The sequence below is a fragment of the Brachyhypopomus gauderio genome, chromosome 10 (assembly GCF_052324685.1).
Source record: "Brachyhypopomus gauderio isolate BG-103 chromosome 10, BGAUD_0.2, whole genome shotgun sequence".
Lineage (NCBI taxonomy): Eukaryota > Metazoa > Chordata > Actinopteri > Gymnotiformes > Hypopomidae > Brachyhypopomus > Brachyhypopomus gauderio.
This window is the reverse complement of record NC_135220.1, coordinates 6,855,916-6,878,265: the sequence shown is the minus strand read 5'-3', so window position 1 is coordinate 6,878,265 and position 22,350 is coordinate 6,855,916. Positions and strand designations below refer to the sequence as shown.

Here is a 22,350-nt window from a genome sequence, read left to right as displayed (position 1 = left end):
GATAGAAACTAGAAATTCTAAGTGCTAAATACAATATGCTAAACTTACCTTCACGAACAGTAGAACGGGATCACATCACGTGCGTGATAGTGACGAGTAGACGGAGTTCAGAAACGAGCACGGAAAAAGCAACGTCCATACGCGCCATACAAGCGATGGAGGCTCAAGGCGAACGGTGTTCCTTTTACCCCGGTGAACTGTTTCGGAAGCCTTCTAAAAGAGTTGTTTAGGTGTCCAAAAATGACTTCAACATGAGGCGAGACGAATTGTAGTCTGAAGACAGGTTGTTTTCTTTTAGCTGAATTCTGTTCTATGCGACCACGAAGAAGCCTATCGAAATAAACCAATCATTGTTGCTGCACGAGTATTCCTCTTTTAAATCTATATGTGTCATGGGAATGTTTAAACATTGCCCCTAGAAATCCTCTTCCTGCAACTCGTCACTTTTCTAATAAATAAATAAATAAATCGACGTCAATCCCAAAAGGCATATTCGCGCGATCGTATAAAGATCTGTGAAACTTAAGCAATCAAATCGAGGAGCTGTTGTATAAATCTGACGTAGTTTAGATGATTCAACACAAGAATTGTCCCTGTGCTCGGACATAAGGCAGAAGCAATAAGCCAAGGTAAAGCAGCCGTACGAAGCGCGCGTGTCACGGCGCAGCCTCAGTGCATATTCTCTGTCACGGCGCAAACATCTCTGCGTGTCCCGTATTCCAACAGTCACGCTTCTTTCACCGGGGATGTCGAATACTCCTCCTCCTCCGAGCAAATAATAGACGTCTTCCGTCTCCTGAGCTTGCGAATATGTGAGATAAGGGTCCTATCCGTTTATCCGCCTCTGCCTGCTCGCTCGGTCTACGCGAAGAATAAATGCTGCCGTTGATCACACAGACCCAAACCCGCTATAAATCTCTCCAAGCGAAGTGCGCGCAGACAGCGTTAGGGTTCCGGGCACCGGTGATGCTCCCGAGCACGTGCTGGGACCTTAGTGACGTTTAGAATTCCAGGATCTCATGATAAATTCACCAAGATAGAACTGCGCTTAGCATATATATATATTAAATGCTAAGCGCAGTTCTATCTGGTGTATTTATCTGGTGTATATATATTATATATATATATATATATATATATATATATATATATATATATATATATATATATATATATATATATATATATATAAATATATATATATATAGTTATATTATATATATATATATATATATATATATATATATATATACATATATATATATATATATATATATATATATATATATATATATATATATATAAATTTAATGCTAAGCGCAGTTCTATCTGGTGTATTTATCTGGTGTATATATATATTATATATATATATTTATTTATATATTTTATCTATATATAAATATATATATATATATAGTTATATATATTATATATATATAACTGCGCGGTACAGGTAGTCGATATTATCCAACGTCAACGTTACTAATGACTTTTGTGGAATCTCTGGGCCGTTGATTCGGCGTCATTGCAGTCTTACATGATCTTAAATCTTACCGAATTCCAATTACTATTATCTAACAATATGACACAAAGTAGTCCGCGTAACAAAAATATTTACACAAATATTTATTTTCTACGGGGAGCATTTCTTTAGAACACACAAAAGACTTTACAACCATTTGTCACTATTTACTGTAGATCTGTGGGTGAGATGTCAGCTAGGGTAAGCAGGCCCAAAGCACCCCTTTTCTCACCAATGCTCGTTTCCTGACTGGCCGTTTGATGCAGCGGGCGTTTACGGTCAAGACATAATTCTTTCCCGACATCATAGACATGGAGACTGCATCCCCCCCCCCCCCTCTCGCTCATCCTCTATCCATGCATCTTGCTCTCTCTCTCCCAGTTGGTCGCACAATGTTTAAGCTGCAGTCCCTAACACTGCATTTTCTCCCTGAAGCCGGTAACTATTTAAAAATAATGGTTTAATGGAGCTCAAACTCGAAGGCTGGTCACGAGAGACAGGCCAACGCAAGCACGAGGCCCATCAGCTCGTGCTTGGTCAGCTCCACGGTGTCCGTCTTCACGATGATGACTGGTCTCTAGGATACGCACAGAGCAGAAGGATCACGTGGGGACAGCTCCTGTATTAACATCCACTTCATATGTAGGGAATCTGACATTTTTACTCTGACAACTTATTCTAATTAGTCTAATATATATTACATTTATGTGCACAGAATATGGAATAATGGATATAATTCCTTAAAAGCTCACCATAGAATTGTAAATATGAATATATGTGAAAATCAATAAAATCAGGACAAAGGGACTTGAGTCGATTTTACAGGGCAGAATTACACAATGATATTACACACCACTCTGGATTTAAGGGAGTGAAAGATAAGTATAAACAGACATAGTGGAAATCATTAGCCAGCACTCCTTTCTCCTTCTCTCTTTCTGTTTCTGTCTCACAATCCTTCTTCCATTTCTCCATCTTTCTCCTCTTTATCTGCATTCTTCCTCTCTCTTTTTCTGTTGCAGTCAGATCTCCCTGACCTATTCCTTCTCTTCCCACTCTTTTCTCTTCCTTATGCTATCATCACTCTCTCCCCCTCTAAATTCTCTCCCTTTCCCTGCCTCTCCTTTTCCCTCCCTCTTTCTCTCTCTTCCCCTTTCCCTCTCTCTCTTTCCCTAAAGAAAACATGCACAGTAATTCTATCATGTCAATTATTCAGCGTTCAGACAAAACGAGGCAGAGGTTGCCCTGTATTGTACTGCCAAAGGCCTGAATTATTAATTGGTGGAGGGAAACAGGTGAAGGCCTTCCCCCTCCTCCACCCATCACTCCATCCTTCTCTTCTGGTGGCAGCATCTCATTCCTCTCTCCTCAGATCTGGAGCGACAAGTCTGTCGCCCCTACAAATTGAATGCCTGTTCTGTTTCCGGAGCCACCAGTTGTGAGGGCCGCGTGTGACTTGCGTGGGTGGGGTAATATATGCTTGTCTAAACGAGTGAAATGAAGCTGTCATTCACACGTCTCATGTGCACATGGCTGACGCGTGATTTCTGTTCAGTCACAAAGTTCTAACTTACATAAACACCCTGCTGAGACTGTGATGTGTGTGTGTGTGTGTGTGTGTGTGTGTGTGCAAAATACAAATTGTACACATAGAAAGTACAAGTATAAATTACACACAGGAAATGTGTCTTAGAGGGGCTGTGTAGATTGAAAATCCCAGTCTGTAATGTCAGTGTGTGCCTCAGGCCATATGACTGCTCCTGCTCTCTCTCTCTCTCTCTCTCTCTCTCTCTCTCTCTCTCTCTCTCTCTCTCTCTCTCTCCCCATCCCTCTCTCTCCCTCATTCCCTCTCTCCCTCTATCTGTCTGAAACTCTCTCATTATCTCTTTGTTTTCCAGCTTTCTTTCCGTTTGAAGTGTAAGCTGCACAGTATACAGATGACCACTGGCAAATCGCACACTGAGCTCCAAGGATCTGCTCTTTCATTGGCTGCTCATCCATGATTTTATTGGCTCCAGTGTCTGTGCTGGGGCCTGTGCTGTTTATAGCAGTTATATGTTTGGTATCAAGTTTCCCAGGATGTGTTATCGCATCCTCTTCCTCCACTCTCACTCCATCAGCCCATCTCTCTCTCTCTCTCTCTCTCTCTCTCTCAAACACAGCGTCTGATTTTCTGCTGGTGGCATATTAGGACGACTACAGACCGGGTGCAGCGGACCAATGGGTGAGATGGTGCACTGTTCCAGCCCAGAGACCAGTCATGTACCCCCCAGGCTTCATTTCATTAACAGACTTAACTGGTGTTTGCTCCTCCCTCTCTTTCTCTATTCACCATCCATCCCACTCCATCACCTCAGGGGCCCAGATAACCTTTTACCTCCCCCTGTTCTCTCTCTAAACACCGTGTGAGTGTTTCCAGTCTGAAATGAAAGCACTTGAGTGGCTGTGCGCTGCTGTCTCCCCGGAGCACACGCAGGGGCTGCTATCACCTCCCTAAACACTTCATCTCTATTCCTTTTAATCCCTTGAAAGGTGAAGTGAAAGCCTCGCCGTGATGAAAAGTAATCCAGTTGCCAGCATATTCAGAGAGCAGACACACACACACACACACACACACACACATATATATATATATATATATATATATATATATATATATATTGTGACATAAGGATAAAGTATGTGTGCTAGGATGGCCAGTTGTAAGCCACACCCATGAAAGTGCCTCAGTGCTCCAGCTACAGTGAGGGGCTGTGTAGACTGGGCTCTTCTGCTGTGTGTACACCCTCCCCCCACTGGCATTCACGCTGTTTTATTGGCCAATAAAGGGAGATGAAGATACAAGTGTTTGGCCTGCACACACTCTGGTATCCATGGCACCAGCAGCGCTGCTTCATCTCAGCTGTCATCCTGGAGTGCTGTCTCCCTCTCGCTGGGTCACAGGGGCCAAGTGGACCCCACATCACAAACCTAAGCCCATGAAGAGAACCTAACAGAAGCTTTGTCTGTGAGCTTGAGCCGGATCAAAAAATGATCAAAAATCAACAATCATCATTTCAGCTGAACTCATATTATCATGGTAAGCACAAAGCATGCAATTAAAATTCTGAACTGAAGATGCCTGACTGTTGTTGTCCCCACCCTGTTTTTATTCAGAAGTTCCATGAAGTTCATGAAACATCTTCTGTTGGTTTTGTGCGGTTGCAGGAGCCTGGTCAGCCCTGCCCTTCACAAATACAGCAAAAGACAAGCAGATGCTGGAAAAAAACGCCACCCCCCCAAAGAAGTTTGACCAGAGGGTAAATAACAATCGAATTTTCGTTAACTCGAGCTAACGTGATTAGCTGGCATAAAGTAGAGCCTGCCACAGGGCTGTGCTTTTAAAAGCTGGAGACCGAGAGGAGACCTCTTACAGATCCCACACCACCAGGACGAGAGAGCAGGACCTCCAGCCAGGAGAAGACAACCAGGAGACGACTAACAACTCTGCTGTGCTAGAGAAGGACAAACAGGGGAGTTTAAGTCTTGTTCCTGTCAAAACATGCAGAACAGGTGATCGTCAAGGAAACAAGTGTAAGTGTATTACAGCATCAAAGGTTGGAAAACTAATCAACACCATCTTAGCATCTTTCTTACAGACAATGGAGAGTTCTCTTTAGAAGCTTACAAGAAGGTGAAAAGAATTGAGGCGATACCAGACTGAGAACAAGTGCAGAAAAACACCCGACAAACGCTCCGACAGGTCGTTTAGCAACAACACTGCGCTAGAACGAACAGAGGAATGCGTTTGCTGAACAAAGACCTGCGTCTGCAGGACGTCGCGTTGATGTACGTGACCTTGCTCGCCGCCCTGCTGGTACTCCTAGTTGCCCCCTACCAGTCTCCCTCGGCCACGCCTTCAGCCCCACCCCCGGGAGCCAGCCTGCCCTACCGTGTGCCCCTGGACCCAGCCGGACAGCTGCAGCTGGCCTGGAACATCAGCTTCTCCCAGCAGGAGGTGTACCTGGAGCTGAAGGCCAGGACACTGGGTCACGGGCTCCTGCTTGGCATGTCCGACCGGGGACAGCCCACCAACGCAGACCTTGTCCTGCTGTGGGACGATGGACACAAGTCCTACTTTGGGGTAAGGCTAGATGGAGGAGATGGATGCTATCTTCATTTTTCTCAAACTGTCGGCATGTGTTTGGGTTTAAGGAACATGCCAGAACTGACACACCCATCTTAAAGTTCAATATGAAAACATAATTTTATAGATTGCTAAAATACTAAACTCACTCACAGAATTATGCTTCTTTTAACGATCTTAGTACAACAGAATTCTTGTTTTTATAGTGCATTCTCATAGATTTAACTCATTTCAGGGATTCAAAACAACTAACCCAGATCTCCCCAAACACCCCTACTCTCTGCTGTATAACTGTCCTCTGGAAAACACTTCTAGTGCCCACGAGAAAGCATGACTCTAAATCAGTGATCAATTTCTGTTCACTATTTATATGCACAGCTGCCAAACTCACCGGGGCCAAAGTTACAAATATTTGTTGTGAGATGGCTTCTGATATTAGGCCTTAAGACATACTTATAAAGATGTAAAAATGACTGTACTTCCAAAGGCCATTACGGTGGGGTAGGGTGACTCCTACACAGTAGTTGCAGAGATAGGATTATGTAGATCTGTATACCAGCTGTACGTGATGTTTAGATCTGTACATTAGCTGTAAATGATGTTTCGATCTGCACACCAGCTGTAAGTTATGTTTAGATCTGTACATTAGCTTGTAATTGATGTTTAGATCTGTACACCAGCTGTACGTGATGTTTAGATCTGCACACCAGCTGTATGTGATGTTTAGATCTGCACACCAGCTGTATGTGATGTTTAGATCTATGTGTAAGCTGTACGTGAGGTTTAGATTTGTACACCAGCCATATGTGATATTTAGATCTGCACATGAGCTGTATGTGTTGTTTAGACATTTTTCCATTAGTGTTTTATGTTCAGTGTTGACACTCGCACACACTCACACATGCACACACACTCACACATGCAAGCATACACACACTGACATGCACACACACTCACACACGCAAACATACACACATATAAGTAAACATACACACAATCACACACATTATTATTATTATTATTATTAATAATAATAATAATAATATTTATTTGTATAGCACCTTTCATACTTACATGCAACTGAAAGTGCTTTACAGAATAAATATAAAAAAACAATACATTTTAATATAAGAAAGATTATGTTAAGAATAAATATAAGAAACCAAACAATGAAATAGTGTGATGCGTTGTGGAGGAGGCAGGCACAACGACGATCGTAGTGGAACATGTACTTTTATTTGACACAAAACGAAAAGCCCAGCACAAACGGTGCAAGCACGCTGACGCGGAGGCTTGCACAGGCATGAACTTTAGACAAAGACGAGCACAAGACACTGCGCGAACGCACATTAAATAGGTGATTAACACAGACCCTCGTGATCTCGAGACAAGGCACAGGTGATACTATGAACACGCTCACGGACAACCCACACCCACGGAAGTACAAACATGGACATAACAGCACGCAGACAACATAGCGGCATGCCCACAAGGAAGGGTCCGGGACTGTCACCATAACAAATAGGTAATAAAATTATAAAATGGCAAAACTATTAAAATAATTAGAACAACAAACAAAAATGTAATTAAGTAAAATAATGTGATAAAAAAAGAAATAAACCATTGAAGTTCCCTAACTAAAAGCAGATCTAAACAGGAAGATTTGGAGGCTCTTCTTGAAGCTGTACAGGCATGACATGTCTCTGAGCTGCTCAGGAAGAGAGTTCTAGAGCTGTGGGCCATAGTGGCTGAAACACACACTCCGATCTTTAACCTGGTATTAGGAATCAACAGTAGATTGCAGTTTGAAGACCTGAGAGACCTGACTAGAACATATCTAACCATCTTTTCACTAAGGTAAAGAGGAGCAAAAGGCCATGAAGGCATTTATAAACCATCAACAGAACATTAAAGTCTATTCCAAAACGGACAGGTAAGCAGTGCAGTGATGGAAAGTGCAGGTGTACCATCATCCCTCTTTCTCCTGCAGGTCAGGACCCTTGCAGCAGCATTCTGAACTCACTGCAGATGTGAAATAGAGCTTTATTGGAGAGCAGATAAAAAAGTGTTACAATAATCTAGCCTTGATGTGATAACACTCTCACACACACACACGCTCACACACACGCTCACACACACACGCTCACACACACACAGACACAGACACTCACATGTACACACACTCACACACACACACTCACAAACATACACAGACACACATGTACACACTCACACATACACACTCACACATATACACACACATACATGCAAATATACACAGACACACACACACACACACACACACACACACACACACACACACACAAACCATCACCTCCATCACCCTGTCTGTCATTGAGCGGGCCAATCCAGGTGGCTCTGACAGTCTGCATCACAGTCCTGCTAGTCTTCATTCATTTGGACAGATGATGCATCTCAGGTTTTTTAAAAGAAGAAAAAAATGATCCTTGGCAAAGTTACCAAGTTCCTTCAATTGAAAACACTAGTGTAGTCTAAAACAAAAAGAAAAGTACCGGTAATACAAATGAAAAATTATCTGGAGAGAATATGCTCTGTTTATGAACTCCAGACTATATGCTGAAGCCAAAAGCTCTTGGCATTTGAGCGAGCGTGTGTGCATGTGTGTGTGTGTGTGTGTGTGTGTGTGTGTGTGTAGGATGCCTGGAGTGATGCTGATGGCAGGGTGATGTTGGACAGTCAGCAGGACTATCAGCTCCTGGACGCCCGGAACACCCCAGAAGGCTTCTGTCTGCTCTTCAAGAGACCCTTCAACACCTGTGACCCTCACGACTATGTTATAGAGGTACACACACACGAGACCCTTCAACACCTGTGACCCTCACGATTATGTTATAGAGGTACACACACACACAGACGAGACCCTTCAACACCTGTGACCCTCACGACTGTTATAGAGGTACACACACACACACACACACACACAGACAAGACCCTTCAACACCTGTGACCCTCACGACTATGTTATAGAGGTACACACACACACAGACGAGACCCTTCAACACCTGTGACCCTCACGACTATGTTATAGAGGTACACACACACACAGACGAGACCCTTCAACACCTGTGACCCTCACGACTATGTTATAGAGGTACACACACACACACACACACACAGACAAGACCATTCAACACCTGTGACCCTCACGACTATGTTATAGAGGTACACACACACACACAGACGAGACCCTTCAACACCTGTGACCCTCACGACTATGTTATAGAGGTACACACACACACACACACACACAGACGAGACCCTTCAACACCTGTGACCCTCACGACCATGTTATAGAGGTGTGGCACACACACAGGATGGGGAGAGGGGGGGACTATGAACTATGAACAGAAGCATTTTTGTAATTAGTTGTAGAACGGAACAGTGTGTGTGTGTGTACGTAGGTTTGTTTAGAGAGCCAGTTTGCATTACAAAACCTGCACAGGAGTAAAGTAACATTGCTCTGCTTGGCAGGAAGGCCTATACTGAGTAAGCACTGCTCTAATTGACAGGAAGGAACTGTCCACATTATATACGCCATGCTGGACAAGCCAGTCCGCTCGCTCCAGACGCTCAATGTATCCCGCCTCCAAACCGGCCTTCAGCGAATCCTGCTCTTGCGTCCAGACATGGCTACGCCCACTCTTCCACGCGATGTGCGCACACTGGAGGTCCTGGCACCCAACATCGTCATTCCCACCCAGGAGACCACCTACTGGTGCTACACCTACCTGCTGCCCTCCAGGATGCCCAAGAACCACATTCTCATGGTAATGACCTTTGGTGATGCTGCATTAAGGCTTCCTAAATTCAGATGTATTTATAGAGCACTTTTAACAATACTGTCTCAGAACACAGTGGCTAGATTAGAGCAACCAGGCAGGTACACAGGGGGAGTCTGATCACTCCTGTCAGTGCGTCTTTTTACGGTGTTGGGCCTTATTCAGAACTTGGTGTACATCACATACTGTACTCCCATAAATACCCCCTTCTGTCTTTCTTTCTGTCTGTCACGCTCTCTCTGGCTCTCTGCAGTATGAGGCAGTCGTGAGTGCTGGTAATGAGGCCATTGTGCACCACATCGAGGTTTTTGAATGCTCCCCACGCACCGATGCAGTCCCCCAGTATAGCGGCTTGTGTGACTCCAAGATGAAGCCACGCTCACTCAACTACTGTCGCCATGTGCTGGCAGCTTGGGCCCTGGGGGCTGAGGTGAAGCACCACCTCCACCACCTCCACTAACACCATCACCATGACCAACACATCACCAAATCCACCTTCACCACCACTACCATCATATCACCATCACATCACCACCTCCACCATCCATCACACCACCTACACCACCACCATGACATCATCAGGGCAGTCATGGCCTGGTGGTCAGGGAACTGGTCTTGTGACCAGAGGATCGTGGGTTCGATTCCCAGACCTGAGGCCATGACTGAGGTGCCCCTGAGCAAGGCCCTTAACCCTCAATTGCTCACTTGTATAAAAATGAGATAAAATGTAAGTTGCTCTGGATAAGGGCGTCTGCCAAATGCCATAAATGTTAATGTAATCATCATCACCATTTCCACCATCATCACACCACTACCATCATATCAGCACCAAAAATCCATAATCACCTCCACCAACAGGTATTTTTCTGATCGATTTCTCAGGGCACCACCACACCACCAACCCCAGCCCTAACCCTAACCATTATAAACCATTGCATAACCATTATAAACCACAAATGTCACAAAAATAAACTCACTCAATGAAAACTCTCTTTAAAATCTGTTTGTGTTGCCATTCTGAGAACAGCTCCACTATTACTAAGGTCAGCTGTGAGCTTTTCTATATTAGGACACACAGACTGATCTGGAACAGTTCAGGCCTCTGAGCGAGTGGGAAACAAGAGCCAGTGCCTTGTCCATCTCTAAAGGTGGAGGAGGTGTAGGCAGGTGTGGAGGCCGAGGTGTCTGCTGAGGACCACAGCAGCATGGAGGATGGACCATAGAGTTGAGAGGTCACCAGTGTTTGGTGTGACTGGTGAGAGAGTTGGGAGGGAGGGAGAGAGAGAGAGAGAGAGAGAGAGAGAGAGAGAGAGAGAGAGAAGAGAGAGAGAGAGAGAGAGAGAGAGAGAGAGAGAGAGAGAGAGAGAGAGAGAGAGAGAGAGAGATGCTAACTGGTTTACACTGCTTTGGGCACTTTTTACATGAATTGGTTTAATCACATGTAATGTTTTTGACAAGAATGGATATAACTAAGAGAGTGAGAGAGTGAGGAAGGGAGAGGGTGAGTATTCCTGCTGCTGTCAGCCCTACTCTTCCAGCTTTATGATGGATGATTCTAGTGCATAGTGCAATAGATCATAGAAACACCTATAGTTTAATTAAATATAATACACTGTGTCTATCTCTGTTTGTGTGTGTAGGCATTTTACTACCCTCCGGACGCTGGCCTGCCACTGGGGGGGGAAGGTTCCTCCAGGTTTCTTCGTTTGGAGGTTCATTATCACAACCCACTTCTCATCTCAGGTACATAGACACACCCACACACTTGGGCAGTCGTGCTCCTCATCAGTCCAACAGGGCTGTTGGGTTTCTGAGGTAAGGCTCCTTCCTCCTGACAGGTTCACGTTCCTCCTCCTCCTCCTAGCGTCTCACACACACAGCTGCATTTTAGAGCCTTTGCTGAGCAAGTGCAAGCGGCTGGATCTCACCACGCTAGACGCTGTGCTACTCACCACATGGTTCTCACCCCGCTTCCACACTTTCAATTCTCACTTTCCTCTCCTTGATTATGCTATCACTTTTAAATTAAGGACCTCCAAAATGAAATGGACGAAACGGCAGGCTTTTGTGACGGTGTTACAGGTCGCCGGGACTCGTCGGGCATCCGTCTGTGGTACAGCCCGTCCCTGCGGAGGTTCGACGCCGGGATCATGGAGCTGGGGCTGGTGTACACACCCGTCATGGCCATCCCGCCTCACCAGAACTCCTTCCAACTAACCGGATACTGCACAGCCAAGTGCACACGCACAGTGAGTGACATTACTAACTAACCTACAGAAAAGGCCAATAAATCAAGTATTAGTGTGTATTTTTTCTTCGTATGCAACCTAACGGTAAGGTTTTATACTTGACACTCATTCTTCGGAAACACGTTGTTACAGTCCAGCTGAACAACTAGTTGCTATGTTTTCATAAAAAACTGTGAAGGATTTGTGTAATTTGGCAATGGAGGCAAATATAAAGGCACACACTGCAAGGCCAACTTTAGTTTATGCTAACACTAATGCTCAGCCAGCCGCACAGCGGGATCTTCTACATTGCAGTGTGTGTTATTTAAATGAAGCACTGATCATTAATTTCCTCATCACTCCTGCAGGCACTGCCTCCTGGCGGGATCCATATTTTCGCTTCGCAGCTGCACACTCACCTGGCTGGACGCGCAGTGAGGACGGTGCTGGTGAGAGGAGGACAAGAGCTGGAGGTCGTGCAGGAGGACAAACACTACAGCACACACTACCAGGTATACACACACACACACACACACACACACACACACACACACACACACACACACACACACACACACACTACCAGGTACACACACACACACACACACACACACACACTACCAGGTACACACACACACACTACCAGGTACACACACAACACACACACACTACCAGGTACACACACACTACCAGGTACACACACACACACACACACACACACACACACACACACACACACACACACACACACACACACACACACACACTACCAGGTACACACACACTACCAGGTACACACACAAACACTATCAGGTACACATGGACTACAACACACACTACCAGGTACACACACACACACACACACTACCAGGTATACACACACACACACACACACACACACACACACACACACACACACACACACACACAACCAGGTACATACACACACACACACACAACCAGGTACACACACACACACACACACACACACACACACACACACACACACACACACACACACACACACACACACACACACACACACACCACACACACACTACCAGGTACACACACACACACACACACACACACACACACACTACCAGGTACACACACACACACACGCACTACCAGGTACACACACACACACACACACACACACACACACACACACACACACACACACACACACTACCAGGTACACACACACACACACTACCAGGTACACAAACACTATCAGGTACACATGGACTACAGCACACACTACCAGGTACGTATGCACTACACACACACACTACCAGGTACACACACATTACACACACACACACACACACACACACACACACACACACACACATGCACACATATACACACACACACACACACACAACCATGTACACACACACACACACACACGCACTACCAGGTACACACACACACACACACACACACACACACACACACACACACACACACACACACACACACACACAACCAGGTACACAAACACTATCAGGTACACATGGACTACAGCACACACTTCCAGGTATGTATGCACTACACACACACTATCAGGTACACACACACACACACACACACACACACACACACACACACACACACACACACACACACACACACACACACACACACTACCAGGTACACAAGCACACTACACACACACACACACACACTACCAGGTACACAAGCACACCACACACACACACACACACACACACACACAACCAGGTACACACCCACACACACACTACCAGGTACACACACACACACACACACACACACACACACACACACACACACACACACACACACACACACACACACAGGTACACACCCACACACACGCACACAACCAGGTACACACCCACACACACGCACTACCAGGTACAGAAACACACTACACACACGCACACACTACCAGGTACACACACACACACACTACCAGGTACGCAAACACACTACACACACATACACAATACCAGGTACACACAACACACACACACACACACACACACACACACACACACACACACACACACACTACCAGGTACGCAAACACACTACACACACATACACAATACCAGGTACACACAACACACACACACACACACACACACACACACACACACACACACACACACACACACACACACTATCGGGTACACACACACTACCAGGTACACACACACACACACACACACACACACACATAGGTACACAAACACTATCAGGTACACATGGACTACAGCACACACTACCAGGTACGTATGCACTACACACACACTATCAGGTACACACACATTACACACACACACTCTACCAGGTACCCACACTACACACACACTACCGAATACACACACACACACACATTAAACTACAGAACACACTACCAGGTACACAAACACACTACAGCACACAGTACCAGCAGGACACACACTACACACACACACACACACACACACACACACACACACACACACACACACACACACACACACACACACACACACACACACACTACCGGGTACACAAACACACTACACACACACAATACCAGGTAAACCCACACTACACACACACACACACACACACACACACACACTACTAGGTACACATGCACTACATATGCACTACCAGGCACACACACACACACACACACACACACACACACACACACACACACACACACACACAGTACACAAACACTACACACACCACACACACTACACAAAGACAATACACACATTACACAAACACTACCAGGTACACACACACACTACACGCACACACTACCAGGTACACACGCACTACACACAAACTACCAGGTACACACGCACTACACACAAACTACCAGGTACACACGCACTACACGCACACACTACCAGGTACACACGCACTACACGCACACACTACCAGGTACACATGCACTACCCACACTCTACACACACTACCAGATTCACACACATTATCAGGTGCAAACACACTACACACATACTATCAGGGTACACATGCACTACAAACAAACTACTAGGTACACATGCACTAAACACACAGTACCAGGTACTCGGGCGCTACAGCACACTACCAGGTACACGTACTACACACCCACTAAAAGGTATACACACTACAGCACACCGTACCAGGTACACACGTACTACACACACACACTACCAGGTACACACGTACTACGCACACACACACACAAACACACACACACACACACACAAACACACACACACACACTACTAAATCATTTTTATCACTCGCTAACACATCTCTGTTGCCTTTTCAGACAATCCGCATACTGAAGAAAATGGTGACCGTTTTGCCTGTAAGTTCCCACTCCAGCCCTGGCTACTTCAAGAACAGAGCAAGCTAGTTGCCTTTAAAGAAGAGATGTATTTAGATGAGCAGAAGAGCGCTATAACAGAAAAGGCCAGGAGGGACAAGGCTACACTCTATCATTTAGGCCCTCATTACCAGCGCCTACACGCGCAGCCAGACGGCCAGCTACAGTCACACTTGCCAAACAGTCGAACAGCGAGATCTTAAAATAGTTTTACACAAATAGAGAATTGTCAAAGCTGCCCAAAAAGTTGAGCTGTGTGTGCGCTTTTCACAGGGTGACGTCCTTCTAACGAAATGTACATACAACACAGAAGACAGAAACAAACCTACAGTGGTGAGTTTGTTTACATACAACATGCTTCATGCATGTGCAGCAGAAGCTTTTGGGGCAGTCATGGCCTGGTGGTTAGGGAACTGGTCTTGTGACCGGAGGTCGTGGGTTCGATTCCCAGACAGGCCATGACTGAGGTGCCCTTGAGCAAGGCACCTAACCCCAACTGCTCCCCGGGCGCCGGGCTAGGGCTGCCCACCGCTCTGGGCATGTGTGATCCACAGCCCCCTAGTAATCACTAGTGTGTGTGTGTTCTGACTGCACAGATGGGTTAAAAGCGGAGGACAAATTTCGATTGGGGTGTAAAAATCACAATTGACAAAATATGGCACATTTCACATTTCATTTCACAGATGAAAGTGCGTACATACACTGTGATCCTGAAGACAACAAAAATATGCCCACTGTCTCACACACACACACCTGAGAAGTAAGACCCTGTTGGACTGCAGATGATGAGCTGGCACATATGCGTAAATGTCTGTCAAAGGCCAGCAAACAGCCATGGAAAGATGACAGGTCATCTGCTGCAGCTAAGTCCGCTGTTAAATCTCACGTGTGTCTCTTCTATGTGGGGAGAACTACCAGTTTCACGCGGTCTACGTGAGGAGAACTACCTGTCTCACGCCGTCACCACTTTCATCTGTGCTGTTAGCAGGATGAGTTACATAGATCAGGAGGTTACAGAGATTATTATTTTTGCACACTTCAAATCAAACACTCCTCGTCGGTCTTCTCCAGTGAAACCCGTTTGCTAGGCTCACCTATATGATATAATCTACAACATATATATATATATATATATATATATATATATATATATATATATATATATATATATATATATATATATACTGCTACCTGAAGTAAGGTTCCAGATTCGTTTTTAAAGGCCAACTATTTTACGAGGATGTAAAGACTGTTTACCACAGTAAACGGTGTGTCAGGAATGTCACCTGATAGCCATTAAGGACTCAGCTGTTCCTCATCACCACGCCCACATTCCAGGCATTCATATACACCGTCATCACAACACCTCGTCGCGAAGTATTGCCAACCATGTTGCTTTTACACGGTGGCCCTGAAAGCCCATCGTGCTGCAAATACGCAAAGCAAATGCATCAAAATGACAACAAGTGCGCTTTAAAAATCCAGAATCCAGCCACAATACAACAGAAGTGGCCCACAATACAAGTGTTTCTGGATGAATTATTTTACGCAGGGACTAGGTTTTTAGCCATAAACAACAGTTCTTTTATACAATTTATCATTACGTTGAATGGGATTTAAGTAGTAAAGTCCCCTAGCTCAATATTTAGATAGAAACTAAGTTGTGTCAAATTGGTTTTTTTTATCAGGGTTTTTAAGACTTAGTTTCAGTCTAAATACCTAGCTAGCTAGCTACATTTAAAGGGCATTTAGCTCTTTACCCATGATATAAGTAGTGACTACCTAGTAAAAAAATGATTTTATCAAGGGTGTGCTAAATGATGCAGTATGTCACCAAAATAGACAAAACATAATATGGTAAAAGACCAAGGGAATAACACTCTTGTTTTTAAACTAGAAACAAGTTATGTTTTGGCAGGGCCTTCAATTCCAGGGAAACATCAGTTCATAGAACATTCATTCATTCATATGCTGTGGTCTTCAATAGTTTTTTGGGACATGAATACTGGTAATGATCCCATCAAGCTTTGCTTCTGCTGAGACTCGTCCTGATGTGGTTATGACCAGCAGGGCTAACATGACATGCTAACGCCCACCTTTTTGTGCTCACCTGTAGGGTGGGTTTGGCATCATGGAGGAGATGTGTGTGAACTACGTGCACTACTACCCACGCACCCAGCTAGAGCTGTGCAAGAGCCACGTGGACCCAGACTTCCTGCAGAAATACTTCAGCCTCATTAACAGGTATGGGAGGGGCCAATAGGTCTAGCAGGGGCCAGGCTTCCTGCAGAAATACTTCAGCCTCTTGTGGGAATACTGTGTACTTGAGTGACTTCCTCAATTTAAACATTCAGATCCATTTTGCCCATTCTCTGTATTCTCACTTTCCTTTCATAGTTTACAAATAAACATTTCTTTGTTCCGTCAAACCTCATTTTATTTGTTTTAATGCACAAATTCTTCAATGCAGTGAAAGCTGCTTTATCTATAATTCTGTCTTATTTCTAAAATTACTAAACTGTGCAGGAGCTAGGAGATGACTCCAGATTACCCTGTGGTTGTTCTCTCCACCAGGTACCATGGAGGGGAGGGCTGCAGCTGCTCCCTGACCAGTGTGGAAGACGAGTTCTCCTCCGTGGCCTGGGACGCGTTCAGTGGGGAGGTGCTCAGTTCTCTCTACTCCACTTCCCCAATCACCATGCACTGCAACCAGTCTACGGCGGAGCTCTTCCCTGTGAGTCACACTGCTCCACCTCCTCACCACTCTGCTCCACCTCCCCACCACTCTGCTCCACCTCCCCACCACTCTGCTCCACCTGCCCAACACTCTGCTCCACCTCCCCACCACTCTGCTCCACCTCCTCACCACTCTGCTCCACCTGCCCAACATTCTGCTCCACCTGCCCAACACTCTGCTCCACCTGCCCAACACTCTGCTCCACCTGCCCAACACTCTGCTCCACCAGCCCAACATTCTGCTCCACCTGCCCAACACTCTGCTCCACCTGCCCAACACTCTGCTCCACCTGCCCAACACTCTGCTCCACCTGCCCAACATTCTGCTCCACCTGCCCAACACTCTGCTCCACCTGCCCAACACTCTGCTCCACCTCCCCACCACTCTGCTCCACCTCCCCACCACTCTGCTCCACCTCCCCACCACTCTGCTCCACCTGCCCAACATTCTGCTCCACCTGCCCAACACTCCGCCTGCATGATAATCCATCCCATTAATGTCAGGGGCGCCATGGTTGGGTAAAGAACATGAGGCAGACAGTATGAGAGCCCCCCCCCCCCCCCCCCCCCCCCCCCGCCCCATACCCCGCCCCATACCCCTCTCCCCTATCACCCCCCCTTGACCCCACAGCTGGTCCTCCAGGTGGTCCAGGGTTGGTAGTAGAATCTGTCCTGTATTGGCTGCTGGTCCTGAGGAAAAGGTGTTGAGACCTGGACCCGTTACAAAATCCTGGAGTGGCTGAACTGGGCATTGGCACTCACACACACACACGCATGCGCACACACACAGACACACACACGTGTACATGCATATGTACATACACACACACACACACACACACACACACATGCACACACCCACACGGAAACATGTACATGCATATGTACATACACACACAACCACACAAACACATGTACATGCATATGTACATACATACACACACACCCACACGGACACATGTATATGCATATGTACACACACACACACACACACACACAGACAGATACATGTACATGCGTATTTACAGAGACACACAGACGTACACGAACATGTACATACACACACACACACACACACACACACACACACACAAACACAGACACACACATGTACACACATGTACACACATGTACACACATGTACACAAACAAACCACACACATACCCACCCCTCAACGCCCAATTCTTTCTTCCTCCAGGGAGACTGGGAGAGGCAGAAGATTCCTGAAGTTTCTGTGGAGCTCCAGCCACATCTTTATCCCTGTGAGGTGGGCAGCCTACCCCCCCGGGGGGCTGGCCCTACAGAGGTGGGGCTGGCCCACACTGGCTAAACACATCCAGGGGCCTGGCCAACAATAGTTGAACCCACCCACTCCCAAATCAACAGATGTGTGACAGACACAAGTATTAACCAACAGTAATACAGCAATGACATTAAATAGTAAATAATTCCTACCATGGTTCTTAAAAGGAAACACTAGATGTTAAGATGTTAAAAACAATAAAGCTTCAAATGTCTGTCTCTCTCAAGAGTTTGAAACCTGATCTTAAAAGGAAATGAGAAACCATCACCACTGGAGTATTTGACCATGCAAATATCAAATTACTGACATTTCAGCATAAGGTGTTTGACTTCATTGTTAATAAACTGATTATGGGTGTGGCAGGTATTTGAGACATCAAAAAATATCAAGACTTTAAGACTCTTATCAGGGAGGAATACAAATTTGCTCTAGTAAAACCACTTGCTATTCTCAATGCCAACTGAAACTGGGAGATCAGAGAGCAGAGCCTGAAACAAGTCATTTACAAATACACAACATAGACGTCATTAAAATAACCAGCAGCCAGTTCAGTGGAGTAGCTGTCAACATTGCGAGACCCAAGCCCGTTATGAGAGCTCACGTCTTTTACACACATTCCTGCTTTACTGTAGGTAGACCTTTACTTTACTATTTAATACTTCAATATAATGTCTCAATTGATACAGATTCTGGTAGTTATAGTTATTTCCTTTAATGATATCTTGACATGTAAGACCATCAACATACCTCTAACTTTAAAAAGTGGAAACAAAATGCAAACAGAACAGAACAGAGATTGTGAGATTTCCACAGACTGTGATATACTGGGATATACTGGTTCCAGTGTGTGGTGATGGGGAGGTGGAACAGGCTGTGTGCCTGGCACTGCTCTCCCTGGTCCCTCTGCGCTCTGCACAAATGAAGGTGCCGGAGGTGATATGTAGGTGTAGAGGTGATGTGGAGGTGGTTTAGGGGTGATGTGGAGGTGGTTTAGGGGTGGCGTGGAGGTGGTGTAGAGATGGTGTAGAGATTCACTCCCATGCATGCCCTGCTGGACACGCACAGGTCTTTATTCTGTGCTGTACATGCCCTTGATGCGCTTGTTGTTGGGGTCAAAGGGCGACTTCAGGTGGGCACTGGCCTTGTACAACACTCCCATCCTCTCCAGGCTGAAATCTCCACTGAGAATAAAGTCAGAGGTCACCTGGAAACACACACACACACACACACACACACACACACACACACACACACACACACACACACACACACACACACACAAAGCATCAGTTTAAGAGCATCCTTGCCTAACTGTGTACAGCATGACGGCTGTAGAGGACCCTCCCCAACTGAACCCTCTCTTAACGTCCCCTAACTGAACCCTCCCTTAACCTTCCCTAATTGAACCCTCCCTTAACCTCCCCTAATTGAACCCTCCCTTAACCTCCCCTAATTGAACCTTCCCTTAACCTCCCCTAATTTAACCCTCCCTTAACCTCCCCTAATTGAACCTTCACTTAACCTCCCCTAATTGAACACTCCCTAACATCCCCTAACTGAACCCTCCCTTAACATCCCCTAACTGAACCTTCCCTTAACCTCCCCTAATTGAACCTTCCCTTAACGTCCCCTAACTGAACCTTCCCTTAACGTCCCCTAACTGAACCCTCCCTTAACCTCCCCTAATTGAACCCTCCCTTAACGTCCCCTAACTGAACCCATCAGAACACATAGCTACTGCTAGAACCACTTTTAACATCTAATCTCCTTCTAAGTGTCAAGTTAAAGAGGAGTCTTTCCAGTCCTAACACATTCTCTCTTCCCCCACTCTAACACCTCCCTCTCTCTCTCTATCCATCTCCATCTCCCCCTCTGTCCTTTATCCTCCCCCTCGCCTTCTGTCCTCTCTCTCTCCCCTTCTCTCTCTCTCTACCTCCTTCTGAGACTGCTGTGGCTTTAATTAAATCTCAGAGAGCATCAGGTAGACTCGCCTTCAACTCCAGCACACAGACCAGCCTGAGTGACGTGTGACCCCAGGGTCACGCAGAGCACATGAAGCCAAAATGGGCCTACAGTGACCTTTGACCTCAGGGTCATGCAGAGCACACACAGCCATAGTGGATTAGGGTGGAGGTGAAGAAATCTATAGAAGAATGATAAAGTGATTTGGGGATGCCCAACCTAGCTCACATTTTACCACCATCTCCCTGTATGTGTGTGTATATACACTCAATGGCCACTTTAGGTACACCTGTAAAACTGCTCATTAACACAAATGTCGACTCAGCCAATCACATGGCAGCAACTCAATGCATTTAGGCATGTAGACATGGCTAAGACGATCTGCTGCAGTTCAAACTGAGCATCAGAATGGGGAAGAAAGGTTCTTTAAGTGACTTTGAACGTTGCATGGTTGTTGGTGCTAGATGGGCTGGTCTGAGTATTTCAGAAACCATCTCTAGGGATTACAGAGAATAGTCTGGAAAAGAGAAAATATCCCGTGAACGGCAGTTCTGTGTGTCTTGTTGATACAAGAGGTCAGAGGAGACTGGCCAGACTGGGTCGAACGGCAACAGTAACTCAAATGGAGGCAGATAGTAACTCAAATGGAGGCAGACCACACCGGGTGCCACTCCTGTCAGCTAAGAACAGGAAACTGAGGCTTTAATTCCCACAGGCTCACCAAAACTGGACAATAAAAGATTTGAAAAACGTTGTCTTGTACCATCCTGTCTTGTATCAACGGTTCAGGCTGCTATTGGTGCAATGGTGTGGGGGATATTTTCCTGGCACACTTTGGGCCCATTAGTACCAACTGAGCATTGTGTCAAATCCACAGCCAACCTGAATATTGTTGCTGACCATGTCCATCCCTTTATGACCACAGTGTACTCATCTTCTGATGGCTACTTCCAGCAGGATAACGCACCATGTAATAAAGCACAAATCATCTCAGACTGGTTTCTTGAACACAACAATGAGATCACTGTACTCAAATGGCCTCCACAGTCACTAGATCTCAATCCAATAGAGCACCTTTGGGATGTGGTGGAACGGGAGATTCGCATCATGGAATCTGCAGCAACTGCGTGATGCTATCATATCAATATGGACCAGACTATCTAAGGAATTTTTCCAGTACCTTGTTGAATCTATGCCACGCATGATTAAGGCAGTTCTGAAGGTAAAAGGGGGTCCAACCCGGTACTAGCAAGGTGTATCTATGTTTGTGTGTGTGTGTGT

General features: G+C 45.7%; 3 protein-coding genes across 5 annotated transcripts in view; 1 reads left to right on the top strand and 2 right to left on the bottom strand.

The window, feature by feature from the left end:
• Positions 1–949, bottom strand: part of LOC143525313 (protein FAM163B-like) — a 35,657-nt gene extending 34,708 nt beyond the window's left edge. For both annotated transcript variants that reach the window (XM_077019092.1, XM_077019091.1), the window contains exon 1: positions 49–949. The gene's annotated coding sequence lies outside the window, so the exon portion shown is untranslated. The remainder of the gene's footprint in view (positions 1–48) is intronic.
• The window catches only part of dbh (dopamine beta-hydroxylase (dopamine beta-monooxygenase)), a 29,084-nt gene extending 9,764 nt beyond the window's left edge, over positions 1–19,320 (top strand). Inside the window, exons 3-17 of the mRNA XM_077019090.1 lie at positions 3,685–3,746; positions 4,351–4,601; positions 4,730–4,821; positions 4,938–5,645; positions 8,326–8,472; positions 9,200–9,457; positions 9,723–9,899; positions 11,110–11,212; positions 11,552–11,718; positions 12,066–12,209; positions 15,011–15,049; positions 15,341–15,400; positions 17,184–17,311; positions 17,642–17,801; positions 19,003–19,320. Coding sequence (XP_076875205.1) covers positions 5,304–5,645; positions 8,326–8,472; positions 9,200–9,457; positions 9,723–9,899; positions 11,110–11,212; positions 11,552–11,718; positions 12,066–12,209; positions 15,011–15,049; positions 15,341–15,400; positions 17,184–17,311; positions 17,642–17,801; positions 19,003–19,134 — 1,857 coding nt within the window. The 5' untranslated portion in view covers positions 3,685–3,746; positions 4,351–4,601; positions 4,730–4,821; positions 4,938–5,303 and the 3' untranslated portion in view covers positions 19,135–19,320. The remainder of the gene's footprint in view (positions 1–3,684; positions 3,747–4,350; positions 4,602–4,729; positions 4,822–4,937; positions 5,646–8,325; positions 8,473–9,199; positions 9,458–9,722; positions 9,900–11,109; positions 11,213–11,551; positions 11,719–12,065; positions 12,210–15,010; positions 15,050–15,340; positions 15,401–17,183; positions 17,312–17,641; positions 17,802–19,002) is intronic.
• The window catches only part of sardh (sarcosine dehydrogenase), a 44,090-nt gene continuing 40,988 nt past the window's right edge, over positions 19,249–22,350 (bottom strand). Inside the window, exon 21 of one of the 2 annotated variants that reach the window (XM_077019081.1) lies at positions 19,249–20,311. In XM_077019081.1, the coding sequence (XP_076875196.1) occupies positions 20,177–20,311 (135 nt within the window). In that variant the 3' untranslated portion in view covers positions 19,249–20,176. The remainder of the gene's footprint in view (positions 20,312–22,350) is intronic. The other variant, XM_077019080.1, reaches the window with a different exon arrangement.